Source organism: Nerophis lumbriciformis, linkage group LG32 (genome assembly GCF_033978685.3).
Source record: "Nerophis lumbriciformis linkage group LG32, RoL_Nlum_v2.1, whole genome shotgun sequence".
Lineage (NCBI taxonomy): Eukaryota > Metazoa > Chordata > Actinopteri > Syngnathiformes > Syngnathidae > Nerophis > Nerophis lumbriciformis.
This window is the reverse complement of record NC_084579.2, coordinates 2,188,033-2,203,032: the sequence shown is the minus strand read 5'-3', so window position 1 is coordinate 2,203,032 and position 15,000 is coordinate 2,188,033. Positions and strand designations below refer to the sequence as shown.

The window sequence follows — 15,000 nt, the reverse complement described above, 5'->3', positions numbered from 1 at the left end:
GACTAGCTGGAGGACACCCGTGTCCTGGCCTGAGGGGTCTCTGTCAGGCAATTAGTGACTCTGAGGAGGGGGACAAGAAACCTGCCATGCAAAAAAACTACAAATGTGCTGACTTGCTTTAAGACGTAGGCCACTTCCCCTTTCCCCAGTCAGTAAAAAGTCGATGCCGACGCCTACGTGCCGCCAGAAAACCAAAAAAGAAGAAGAAGTACGCAATTACTGCTATTATGGCCTAAGCTCCAAAAGAACCAAAGAAACGAAAAGTTTTGTCTGGGAAAGAATAAAGGAGACTAGGACAGTGAAGGATCAACATTGCCCCGGCTTTCACTCGCTGGCGTGAGCTCAAAGACGAGGGATTTCAGGTCGATGCTGCCTCGGTTCTGTTCCTGCTAAACTAGGAAGTGACTTTACATGCTCAAATCAAAATGCTAATGCTAATATTAGCTATCGGAGATTTGCGTGTTGGCAATAAATAGCCACCGGCTTGATAGTTTCACACTGCTACCTTCGAAAAAAACTCTCTTCGGTCTTTCTTTGCTTGGGACCTGCATCCGCCCCGATACATTCTTTGTAGTAGCGTCGTGATTGTAGACTGATCCAAGATCATTTTTTGATACTGTTCGCTTATTTGTGACAATATTACAGCAGACATCATGTCAGTGTGACAGCTATATGTGCTCGGCATCATGGGAAATGTGGTCTTACTGTGGAAGACTGTGGAATACGAGATATAATGACTGATGAACACCTTCGTTGGATAATGAAGGTTGCCTCAGCTCAAAGCCTGAGCCCCGACATTAATGAACTAGCATCCAAGAAAAGATGTCAGTTCTTAAGTGGGGCTTAAGAACTTACGTTTTCTTCCACTTATCCGAGGTGGGACAGCAGCTAAGCAGAGAAGCCCAGACTTCCTTCTCCCCAGCCATCTCGTCCCGGGGCCTTCTGACCAGAACCACCTCATCTGGCTCCTCTCCATGTGGAGAAGAAGCGGCTTTACTCTGAGCTCCTCCTGAATGACAGAACTTCTCACCCTATCTCCAAGGGAGAGTCCCGCCACCCGGTGGAGGAAACTCATCCGGTATCTTGTCCTTTGGTCATAACCCAAAGATCATGACCATAGGTGAGGATGGGAACATAGCTCGACCGGTAAATTGAGAACTTTGCCTTCCGGCTCAGCTCCTTCTTCACCACGACGAACCGATACAGGGTCCGCAACACTGCAGACGCTGCACCGATCCGCCTGTCGCTCTCACGATCCACTCTTCCCTCACTCTTCACTCGCCTTTCCAATTTCAGAATTTCCCCCCAAGGACTAACAAATTATTTCTGATTCTGATAACATTGAAGAAGAGAACAATTGTGGTTCTGATGACGTACCGTACTCGATGTCGTAGAACACGATGAACTTCTGCCAGCGCAGCTCCTCCACCAGCGTCAGCATGACGTCGTTGAGGCGGACGGGCGGCCGGGCGGCTAGCGTGTAGCCGCGGCCCCCGGCGATGGGGTTGAGGTGGCAGGCGGTCCGCGGCGAGCCCCCGCCATTCTTCTGGATGTACAGGTGGGGGATGTGCATGGCGTCCGTCAGCGACTGCAGCGCGCTGGCCGAGGCGCAGCCCGTGGATGTCACCAGCGCCAAGATGCCCTGATTCATCAGCTCGCAGGCTGGGGGGGAACACAAAGAGAGACCAGTCTGGAACAACAACAACAACAACATGGACGTTTTTGTGATTGCGCTTAAAAAGTACAAGGAAACTTGTCCAAGTACACACACACAGACATGGTAGACCAAACAGGAAGACTGATGGGTGCCACGCCCCCGCAGAAAGATCGGAAAGGCAAACCCCAAACCGAGATCTTACTGGGGGGCACAGTTTGAGACCTGGAAAAACGTCTCCAGCAAAGCATTTCTAAATATTTTACGACAAACAAAACTTGAGACTTTTCGGGGGGTTTTGCAGATCAATTCAGCTAAAACCTGCTTGTGTTGGACAGGAAGTCACGCGCAAACACAAAATAAATGGTCAGGGTTACTTTCAAAATAAAATAGTCCATCTTAATCGGCGGGGACAAAGGTTTCTCAAAGGTCTCCAGGCCTAATTTCACCTTGTTGACCCAAATGCTGATTCTGGAGGTCCAGGATGAAAGAACCCTATGCAGGCATGTCCCAGGGGGCCATGTACGCCTACGGGGTCCTGAGTCACATTACAGCTGACACAGGGGCCGTTGAGGCAGGGGGTGTGGTTTGTGGGAGTCGCAGGGGATGATGCTACTGTTGTGTTGTCGCTCGCTACAAAAACAATGAAGTTGTCGTTCCGCAAGGCAAGTGTCGTCTTTTTCTACGGTCGAGTCAAGTCAGTGCTGTTGCAGATGGACAGCAAAGCTCCAGACGTTCCGCGGTTTTTACTTCAGTGTTTGAATTGTCACATGATTGTACGCGGATTGGCAAGACCTCGTAAAGGTCTGCGCTGATTCTGCCAGACGACAGATGGCGGTGGGAATCAGGGGTAAGGGTCTTCCAATTTGTGGGTAGACCAAGCAAGGCTTACTCCCATCAGCAGGTGTCCTGTTATCATGATCCCAAATCGGTAGATGTCTTCGACTGTAAGACTCGCCTGGCACACGACTCTCCACTTCTCCCAAGAGTCCGACAAACGTTCTCCCTCAGAACAGACAGGTTCCACCAAGCCGTCAAGAAGATCTTGTTGAGAGGGCAATTGATCAGTTCCATTGTCTTGATCTTAGAGATCAGTGCAAGAATAGGCTTCGAGAAAGTGAAGACAAAAGCAAAGCTCCAGACGTTCTGCGGTTTTTACTTCAGTGTTTGAATCGTCACATGATTGTACGCGGATTGGCAAGACCTCGTAAAAGTCTGCGCTGATTCCCTGCACGGCGAGGCCACAACAGAACGGCGGTGAGGATTGCCGGACGACGGATGGCGTTGGGAATCAGGGGTTAGGGTCTTCCAATTTGTGGGTAGACCAAGCAAGGCTTACTCCCATCAGCAGGTGTCCTGTTATCATGATCCCAAAACGGTAGATGTCTTCGACTGTAAGACTCGCCTGGCACACGACTCTCCACTTCTCCCAAGAGTCCGACAAACGTTCTCCCTCAGAACAGACAGGTTCCACCAAGCTGTCGAGAAGATCTTGTTGAGAGGGCACATGATCAGTTCCATTGTCTTGATCTTAGAGATCAGTGCAAGAATAGGCTTCGAGAAAGTGAAGACAAAAGCAAAGCTCCAGACGTTCTGCGGTTTTTACTACAGTGTTTGAATCGTCACATGATTGTACGCAGATTGGCAAGACCTCGTAAAAGTCTGCGCTGATTCCCTGCACGGCGAGGCCACAACAGAACGGCGGTGAGGATTGCCGGACGACGGATGGCGTAGGGAATCAGGGGTGAGGGTCTTCCAATTTGTGGGTAGACCAAGCAAGGCTTAGTCCCATCAGCCGGTGTCCTGTTACCACGATCCCAAATCGGTAGATGTCTTGGACTGAAAGACTCGCCCGGCACATGACCCTCCACTTCTCCCAAGAGTCCGACAAACGTTCTCCCTCAGGACAGACAGGTTCCACCAGGCCGTCGAGAAGATCTTGTTGAGAGGGCACTTGATCAGTTCCATTGTCTTGACCTTAGAGATCAGTGCAAGAATAGGCTTCCAGAAAGGGAAGACAAAACCGAGGAACAAAGCGGGAGAGATGAGGGAGGGGGAAGAGAAGTGTCCGCTTTTGTTGGGAGCCAGACTGAAGGATTTAAGAAGGCGACTTGAAGAATATTTTTAAACCTTTATTCAGAATCATATTTCATCATGTGCACACACACACACACACACACACACACACACACACACACACACACACACACACACACACACACACACACACACGTATTAAAAAGAAGCTGGCTCTCACACACATTTTCTGCTCAAATCTCTTCATCCTCAAAACCGCCCCCCCCCCCCCCCCCCCCCCCACTCAAACCCCCCCAGGCCCCGGCCGCCCACCGCCTCTCGTCCCGCCTCCGCCATCCTGGTGGATTTAAGACGGGTGATGCTGAGTGGGAGGACGCTGAGTGGGGGGCACCAAGAAGGGACAGAACCATCAAATGATCCAAAGTAGGAAGTGGACTCTTGAAATAATCACAAAGCAGGAAGTGGACTCTTGAAATCATCAATAAGCAGGAAGTGGACTCCTAAAGCAGGAAGTGGACTCTTGAAATAATCAATTAGCAGGAAGTGTACTCTTAAAGCAGGAAGTGGAGTCTTGAAATAATCAATAAGCAGGAAGTGGACTCTTGAAATAATCAATAAGCAGGAAGTGGACTCTTGAAATAATCAATAAGCAGGAAGTGGACTCTTGAAATAATCAATAAGCAGGAAGTGGACTCTTGAACTAATCAATAAGCAGGAAGTGGACTCTTGAAATAATCAATAAGCAGGAAGTGGACTCTTGAAATAATCAATAAGCAGGAAGTGGACTCTTGAACTAATCAATAAGCAGGAAGTGAACTCCTAAAGCAGGAAGTGGACTCTTGAAATAATCAATTAGCAGGAAGTGTACTCTTAAAGCAGGAAGTGGAGTCTTGAAATAATCACAAAGCAGGAAGTGGACTCTTGAAATAATCAATAAGCAGGAAGTGAACTCTTGAAATAATCTCAAAGCAGGAAGTGGACTCTTGACATAATCAATAAGCAGGAAGTGGACTCTTGAAATAATCAATAAGCAGGAAGTGGACTCTTGAAATAATCAATAAGCAGGCAGTGGACTCTTGAACTAATCAATAAGCAGGAAGTGAACTCCTAAAGCAGGAAGTGGACTCTTGAAATAATCAATTAGCAGGAAGTGTACTCTTAAAGCAGGAAGTGGAGTCTTGAAATAATCACAAAGCAGGAAGTGGACTCTTGAAATAATCACCAAGCAGGAAGTGGACTCTTGAAATAATCAATAAGCAGGAAGTGGACTCTTAAAATAATCAATAAGCAGGAAGTGCACTCTTGAAATAATCAATAAGCAGGAAGTGGACTCTTGAAATAATCAATAAGCAGGAAGTGGACTCTTGAAATAATCAATAAGCAGGAAGTGGACTCTTGAAATAATCAATAAGCAGGAAGTGGACTCTTAAACCAGGAAGTGGACTCTTGACATAATCACAAAGCAGGAATTGAACTCTTGAAATAATCACAAAGCAGGAAGTGGACTCTTAAAGCAGGAAGTGGACTCTTGAAATAATCAATAAGCAGGAAGTGGACTCCTAAAGCAGGAAGTGGACTCTTGAACTAATCAATAAGCAGGAAGTGAACTCCTAAAACAGGAAGCGGACTCTTGAAATAATCAATTAGCAGGCAGTGTACTCTTAAAGCAGGAAGTGGAGTTTTGAAATAATCACAAAGCAGGAAGTGGACTCTTGAAATAATTAATAAGCAGGAAGTGGACTCTTGAAATAATCAATAAGCAAGAAGTTGATTCTTGAAATAATCTCAAAGCAGGAAGTGGACTCTTGACATAATCAATAAGCAGGAAGTGGACTCTTGAAATAATCAATAAGCAGGAAGTGGACTCTTGAAATAATCATTAAGCAGGAAGTGGACTCTTGAAATAATCAATTAGCAGGAAGTGTACACTTAAAGCAGGAAGTGGAGTCTTGAAATAATCACAAAGCAGGAAGTGGACTCTTGAAATAATCAGTAAGCAGGAAGTTGACTCTTGAAATAATCTCAAAGCAGGAAGTGGACTCTTGACATAATCAATAAGCAGGAAGTGGACTCTTGAAATAATCAATAAGCAGGAAGTGGACTCTTGACATAATCAATAAGCAGGAAGTGGACTCTTAAAGCAGGAAGTGGACTCTTGAAATAATCACAAAGCAGGAAGTGGACTCTTCTTCCTGCTATCACGTGTTAGCACAGCCGCTTTTTCGCACACGCACACACACACACACACACACACACACACACACACACACACACACACACACACACACACACACACACACACACACACACACACACACTTACACAGTTTCCACCCTCAGCACTCATATTTCACCTGCAGCCACTAGGGCCTAATCTCCCTCCTGCTTAATTATAGGATCCATCTCATGGCGGCGTGGCGCCATTAGCCTTAACACGCCTCAACCCCCGCACACGCCTGGCCCCCGCACACGCCTGGTTGCACACGCCTGGCCCCCGCACACGCCTGGTTGCACACGCCGGAGTGTTTTTGTGATCTCCTGGCGTTGGGAAGCAGAAAAAGCGTCTTTGCTGAAGTGGGAGCACCTCCTGAGTGGCAAAGTGAGCCAACGATCTTCTGCCTGCGCGTGAAGAAAGCAGCTATCAGTGAATGGAGGAGGCATCACGCTGCTGATCACATGTATTGATCCCACGCAGCCACAACTTTAATGGCTTTTTAACACCTGTCTGCTCGCCTCACCTCCGTTACTATGGCAACAGCACAATACACTACACATATATAGAAATACTCAGTCCTGGCAGGATTCCGCTCAATAACATGAAATCAACTTGGTATCAATGTTTGAAGTGCTCCTCCTAATCAAAAGCAGAACAAAACTGGAACAAAATACTGTTGATGTTTTATTCGTTTTATAGCACACAGACTTAAAAGTAACCTCTATTTTTATTATTTAAGAAGTGTTCAAGAATGATTTAAAAATGATTTTGAGTATTATTTAAAAATGTTTCAAGAATTATTCAAACATTATTCAGAGATGATTAAAGAATTATTTATGAATTACTCAAACATGATTTAAGAATTATTCAAGAAGTCTTCAAGAATTATTCAAAGAGGATTTAAGAATTATGTATGAATTATCAAAAAAATATTCAAACGTGATTAAAGAATTATTCAAAACATTTCAAGAATTATTCAAAGATGATTTAAGAATTATTCAAGAATTATGTATGAATTTTTCAAGAATTTTTCAAGAATTATGTATGAATTTTTCAAGAATTTTTCAAGAATTATGTATGAATTTTTCAAGAATTTTTCAAGAATTATTAAAAAAAAAATTCAAAGATGATTTAAGAAATATGCATGAATTATTCAAGAATTATTCAAAGATGATTTAGGAATTATTTATTAATTATTCAAGAGTTATGTATGAATTATTCAAAAATTATTCAAACATGATGAAATAATTATTCAAAAATGTCAATAATTATTCAAAGATGATTTTAGAATTATTGAATAATTATATATGAATTTTTCAATAATTATTCAAGAATTATTCAAGAATTATTCAAACATTATTCAGAGATGATTAAAGAATGATTTATGAATTACTCAAACATGATTTAAGAATTATTTAAGAAGTCTTCAAGAATTATTCAAAGAGGATTTAAGAATTGTGTATGAATTATTAAAAAATTATTCAAACATGATTAAAGAATTATTCAAAACATTTCAAGAATTATTCAAAGATGATTTAAGAATTATTCAAGAATTATGTATGAATTTTTCAAGAATTATGTATGAATTTTTCAAGAATTTTTCAAGAATTATTTAAAAAAAATTCAAAGAATATTTAAGAAATATGTATGAATTATTCAAGAGTTATTATTCAAAGATGATTTAGGAATTATTTATTAATTATGTATGAATTTTTCAAGAATTTTTCAAGAATTATGTATGAATTTTTCAAGAATTTTTCAAGAATTATTTTAAAAAATTCAAAGAAGATTTAAGAAATATGTATGAATTATTCAAGAGTTATTATTCAAAGATGATTTAGGAATTATTTATGAATTATTCAAGAGTTATTTATGAATTATTCAATAATTATTCAAAAATTATTCAAACATGATGAAATAATTATTCAAAAATGTCAATAATTATTCAAAGATGATTTAAGAATTATTCAATAATTATGTATGGATTTTTAAATAATTTTTCAAGTATTATTCAGGTATTATTCAAGAATTATTCAAGAATTATGTATGAATTTTTCAAGAATTTTTCAAGAATTATGTATGAATTTTTCAAGAATTTTTCAAGAATTATTAAAAAAAATTCAAAGATGATTTAAGAAATATGTATGAATTATTCAAGAATTATTCAAAGATGATTTAGGAATTATTTATTAATTATTCAAGAGTTATTTATGAATTATTCAATAATTATTCAAAAATTATTCAAACATGATGAAATAATTATTAAAAAATGTCAATAATTATTCAAAGATGATTTAAGAATTATTCAATAATTATGTATGCATTTTTCAATAATTTTTCAAGTATTATTCAAGAATTATTCAAGAATTATTCAAGTATTATTCAAGAATTATTCAAGAATTATTCAAGAATTATTCAAAAATAATTTAAAAAATTCAAAGATAATTTAAGAAATATGTATGAATTATTCAAGAATTATTCAATGAGGATTAAGGAATTATTTATGAATAATTCAAGAGTTATTTATGAATTATTCAAGAATTATTCAAAGATGATTTCAGAATTATTTATGAATTATTCAAGAATTATTCAAGAATTATTTATGAATTATTCAAGAATTATTCAAACATGATTGAAGAATTGTTCAAGAATTATTCAAGAATTATTCAAATATAATTCAACAATTATTTATAAATTATTCAAACATGATGAATTGATTATTCAAAAATGTAAATAATTATTCAAAGATGATTTAGGAATTATTCAATAATTATGTATGAATTTTTCAATAATTTTTCAAGTATTATTAAAGAATTATTCAAGAATTATTCAAAAATAATAAAAATAAAAAATCTAAGATAATTTAAGAAATATGTATGAATTATTCAAGAATTATTCAAAGAGGATTAAGGAATTATTTATGAATTATTCAAGAGTTATTTATGAATTATTCAAGAGTTATTTATGAATTATTCAAGAATTATTCAAAGATGATTTAAGAATTATTTATGAATTATTCAAGAATTATTCAAGAATTATTTATGAATTATTCAAGAATTATTCAAACATGATTGAAGAATTGTTCAAGAATTATTCAAATATAATTCAACAATTATTTATAAATTATTTAAGAATTGTTCAAAGACAATTAAATAATTAATTCAGAATGATTTAAAAATGTTCCAAAAATGATTTAAGAATTATTCAAGAATTATTCAAGATTAATAAAAACATGATTGAATAATTATTTGAAAATCATTGGAGAATTTTTTAAAGAATTATTGAAGACATATTGAAGAATTATTAAAAAAAAATTCTCAGAATTTTTAAAAGAATTATACAAGAATTATGTTGATTTGAGAATTAATCAAGCATTATTAATTTACTCATTTTATAGCACACAGACTTTTTAAAAAAATCCTTTATTTTCATGTATTTGATCCCAACAGAAATAATAAATAAATAATAAAAACATTTAGGAAATAAAGGCTACTTTTAAGTTGGTATGCTAAATGAAAACACAAGATGGCAGTAAAAGCCATTGTATATGACTGCACTGTTTCATTCATTAAAGTTAAAGTTAAAGTTAAAGTACCGATGATTGTCACACACACACACACACTCGGTGTGGCGAAATTATTCTCTGCATTTGACCCATCACCCTTGATCACCCCCTGGGAGGTGAGGGGAGCAGTGGGCAGCAGTGGTGGCTGCACTCGGGAATCATTTTTGGTGATTTAACCCCCAATTCCAACCCTTGATGCTGAGTGCCAAGCAGGGAGGTAATGGCTCACATTTTTATAGTCTTTGGTATGACTCGGCCGGGGTTTGAACTCACAACCTACCCATCTCAGGGCGGACACTCTAACCACTAGGCCACTGAGTAGGTACTCAGTGACTAATAACAATCCCCATCCATCCATTTTCTGCCGCTTATTCCCTTCGGGTCGCTGTATATTGTAGCGTCCTGGAAGAGTTAGTGCTGCAAAGGGTTCTGGGTATTTGTTCTGTTGTGTTTATGTTGTGTTACGGTGCGGATGTTCTCCCAAAATGTGTTTGTCATTCTTGTTTGGTGTGGATTCACAGTGTGGCGTATATTTCTAACAATGTTAAAGTTGCTTATACGGCCACTCTCAGTGTAACCTGTATCGCTGTTGATGAAGTGTGCGTACAGAAGCCGCTCATATCTTGTGACTGGGCGGGCACGTTGTTAGAAGGGATGAAAAGCGGACGTGACGTCAGCTCGTAGAGGACGTTAAAAGCAGAAAGAAATATAAAGACTGATGAACACCTTTGTTGGATAATGAAGGTTGCCTCAGCTCAAAGCCTGAGCCCCGACATTAATGAACTAAATAACAAAATAATTCATGGGGGTTTTTTTTGCCCTGAGGACCTTCCGCAGCTTCCGCCCTCTTATTGCCTTAGCGGAGATTCACACGCCTGTGGAATCATGGCTGAGGCTAACGCTAACGCTAACGAGGCGTTTGCTCCAAAGAAAAGAAAAGTGTTGTCGGTGGTTGGGTTTTGCGGCAACAGGCGTGGAACAAACGAGCGCACGCTGCAAAGTTGGTTTAAAAAAATGCTAACTTGTTCCAGAATCTGAAACCTGTTTTTAATTGCTAGTCGGACTTGAGCAGGTGTGGTCACATGACCAGGACCTTCAAGGTGTTCTACGTTGCTTTTGTAGCAGGCAGCATCCTCTTCAGCGGGATGAATGAGCGTTGCCGTGACAACAGCCGCAGCATCTTCAAAGCAACAATACCCCTCCCCCCCCCCCCCCCCCCACCCCCCAGCTTTCAGGGGTCAAAGGTCAGCCCCTCATCCCAGAGCATGGACGATGATGATGATGATGATGGAGCGAGGAGACGTGGCCTTCATCTTCTGCGGCGAAGACGAGGATTTGAGGTGAGGTGTCTGAAGAAGAGGAGGCAGGTGGAGAAGAAGAGTCGTCATGGAGACAACCCGGCGAGTAAAAAGGTAAGAGGAGGAGGAGGAGTAGACTGAAAGTTCTGGAAGCGTCTCGGAGGATTTCCTTCTTGCAAAGGGGGAGTCATCTTTTATTAATGGGCGGAGCCTGAGAGAGGCGCATCAAAGCCTTTTCAATTCCCGAGAGCGGCGAGGCCCCGCCCACTTTGACAACACAAAAGGTGCATTGAGATGCAATGACATCATCTTCTCTCTCATCTTCTCATCAATCAGTGAGGCTCTTCTGCTTTATCCCCCGGACATCGGCAGAACATCAGCAGAACATCAGCAGAACATCAACAGAACATCAGCAGAACATCAGTAGAGCCCCATTAGATCATCAGCAGAACCCAATCAGAACATCAACAGAACATCAGCAGAACCCCAATAGATCATCAGCAGAACATCAGCAGAACCCCAGCAGAACATCAACAGAACATCATCAGAAACTCAGCAGAACTTCTGCAGAACATCAATAGAACATCAGCAGAACCCAATTAGAACATCAACGGAACAACAGCAGGACATCAACAGAACATCAACAGAACATCAGCAAAACAACAGCAGGACAAAAACAGAACATCAACAGAACAACTGCAGAACCCCATTAGATCATCAGCAGAACAACAGCAGAACATCAACAGAACCTCAGCAGAACATCAACAGAACATCAGCAGAACCCCATGAGATCATCAGCAGAACATCAACAGAACATCCGCAGAACCCTATCAGATCATCAGCAGAACCCCATCAAATCATCAGCAGAACATCAACAGAACATCAACAGAACCTCAGCAGAACATCAACAAAACCCAATCAGAACATCAACAGAACATCAGCAGAACCTCATTAAATCATCAGCAGAACATCAACAGAACATCAACAGAACATCAACAGAACATCATCAGAAACTCAGCAGAACTTCTGCAGAACATCAATAGAACATCAGCAGAACCCAATTAGAACATCAACAGAACAACAGCAGGACATCAACAGAACATCAACAGAACATCAGCAAAACAACAGCAGGACAAAAACAGAAGATCAACAGAACAACTGCAGAACCCCATTAGATCATCAGCAGAACAACAGCAGAACATCAACAGAACCTCAGCAGAACATCAACAGAACATCAGCAGAACCCCATGAGATCATCAGCAGAACATCAACAGAACATCCGCAGAACCCTATCAGATCATCAGCAGAACCCCATCAAATCATCAGCAGAACATCAACAGAACCTCGGCAGAACATCAACAAAACCCAATCAGAACATCAACAGAACATCAACAGAACATCAGCAGAACCCCATCAGATCATCAGCAGAACATCAACAGAACCTCGGCAGAACATCAACAAAACCCAATCAGAACATCAACAGAACATCAGCAGAACCCCAATAGATCATCATCAGAACATCAGCAGAACCTCAGCAGAACTCCTGCAGAACCCCTGCAGAACATCAACAGAACATCATCAGAAACTCAGCAGAACTTCTGCAGAATATCAATAGAGCATCAGCAGAACCCAATTAGAACATCAACAGAACAACAGCAGGACATCAACAGAACATCAACAGAACATCAGCAAAACAACAGCAGGACAAAAACAGAACATCAACAGAACAACTGCCGAACCCCATTAGATCATCAGCAGAACAACAGCAGAACATCAACAGAACCTCAGCAGAACATCAACAGAACATCAGCAGAACCCCATGAGATCATCAGCAGAACATCAACAGAACATCCGCAGAACCCTATCAGATCATCAGCAGAACCCCATCAAATCATCAGCAGAACATCAACAGAACATCAACAGAACCTCGGCAGAACATCAACAGAACATCAGCAGAACCCCATTAGATCATCAGCAGAACCCAATCAGAACATAAACAGAACATCAGCAGAACCCCAAAAGATCATCAGCAGAACATCAGCAGAACCTCAGCAGAACTCCTGCAGAACCCCAGCAGAACATCAACAGAACATCATCAGAAACTCAGCAGAACTTCTGCAGAACATCAATAGAACATCAGCAGAACCCAATTAGAACATCAACAGAACAACAGCAGGACATCAACAGAACATCAACAGAACATCAGCAAAACAACAGCGGGACAAAAACAGAACATCAACAGAACAACTGCAGAACCCCATTAGATCATCAGCAGAACAACAGCAGAACATCAACAGAACCTCAGCAGAACATCAACAGAACATCAGCAGAACCCCATGAGATCATCAGCAGAACATCAACAGAACATCCGCAGAACCCTATCAGATCATCAGCAGAACCCCATCAAATCATCAGCAGAACATCAACAGAACATCAACAGAACCTCGGCAGAACATCAACAAAACCCAATCAGAACATCAACAGAACATCAGCAGAACCCCATTAGATCATCAGCAGAACCCAATCAGAACATCAACAGAACATCAGCAGTACGCCAATAGATCATCAGCAGAGCATCAGCGGAACCTCAGCAGAACTCCTGCAGAACCCCAGCAGAACATCAACAGAACATCATCAGAAACTCAGCAGAACTTCTGCAGAACATCAATAGAGCATCAGCAGAACCCAATTAGAACATCAACAGAACAACAGCAGGACATCAACAGAACATCAACAGAACATCCGCAGAACCCTATCAGATCTTCAGCAGAACCCCATCAAATCATCAGCAGAACATCAACAGAACATCAACAGAACCTCGGCAGAACATCAACAAAACCCAATCAGAACATCAACAGAACATCAGCAGAACCCCATTAGATCATCAGCAGAACCCAATCAGAACATCAACAGAACATCAGCAGAACCCCAATAGATCATCAGCAGAACATCAGCAGAACCTCAGCAGAACTCCTGCAGAACCCCAGCAGAACATCAACAGAACATCATCGGAAACTCAGCAGAACTTCTGCAGAACATCAATAGAGCATCAGCAGAACCCAATTAGAACATCAACAGAACAACAGCAGGACATCAACAGAACATCAACAGAACATCAGCAAAACAACAGCAGGACAAAAACAGAACATCAACAGAACAACTACAGAACCCCATTAGATCATCAGCAGAACAACAGCAGAACATCAACAGAACCTCAGCAGAACATCAACAGAACATCAGCAGAACCCCATGAGATCATCAGCAGAACATCAACAGAACATCCGCAGAACCCTATCAGATCATCAGCAGAACCCCATCAAATCATCAGCAGAACATCAACAGAACCTCGGCAGAACATCAACAAAACCCAATCAGAACATCAACAGAACATCAGCAGAACCCCATCAAATCATCAGCAGAACATCAACAAAACTTCGGCAGAACATCAACAAAACCCAATCAGAACATCAACAGAACATCAGCAGTACCCCAATAGATCATCAGCAGAACATCAACGGAACCTCAGCAGAACTCCTGCAGAACCCCAGCAGAACATCAACAGAACATCATCAGAAACTCAGCAGAACTTCTGCAGAACATCAATAGAACATCAGCAGAACCCAATTAGAACATCAACAGAACAACAGCAGGACATCAACAGAACATCAACAGAACATCAGCAAAACAACAGCAGGACAAAAACAGAACATCAACAGAACAACTGCAGAACCCCATTAGATCATCAGCAGAACAACAGCAGAACATCAACAGAACATCAACAGAACATCAGCAGAACCCCATGAGATTGTTTATTGTTTATTGAATGGATCCCCATTAGCTGACGCCAAGGCGACTGCTAGTCTTCCTGGGGTCCATATAGGAGCATCAGCAGCAGAACATCAGCAGAACATCAACAGAACATCCGCAGAACCCTATCAGATCATCAGCAGAACCCCATCAAATCATCAGCAGAACATCAACAGAATCTCGGCAGAACATCAACAAAACCCAATCAGAACATCAACAGAACATCAGCAGAACCACATTAGATCATCAGCAGAACATCAACAGAATCTCGGCAGAACATCAACAAAACCCAATCAGAACATCAACAGATCCTCATCAGAACCATATCAGAACCCCATTAGAACATAAACAAAACCCAATCAGAACATCAACAGAACATCAGCAGAACCCCATCAGATCATCAGCAGAACATCAACAGAATCTCG

The 15,000-nt window shown here is 40.8% G+C and overlaps 1 protein-coding gene across 2 annotated transcripts in view; it reads right to left on the bottom strand.

Moving 5' to 3' along the window:
• Positions 1-15,000, bottom strand: part of LOC133574714 (glutamate receptor ionotropic, delta-1-like) — a 236,371-nt gene that overhangs the window by 85,903 nt on the left and 135,468 nt on the right. For both annotated transcript variants that reach the window (XM_061926942.1, XM_061926943.1), the window contains exon 3: positions 1,378-1,662. In XM_061926942.1, the coding sequence (XP_061782926.1) occupies positions 1,378-1,651 (274 nt within the window). In that variant the 5' untranslated portion in view covers positions 1,652-1,662. The remainder of the gene's footprint in view (positions 1-1,377; positions 1,663-15,000) is intronic.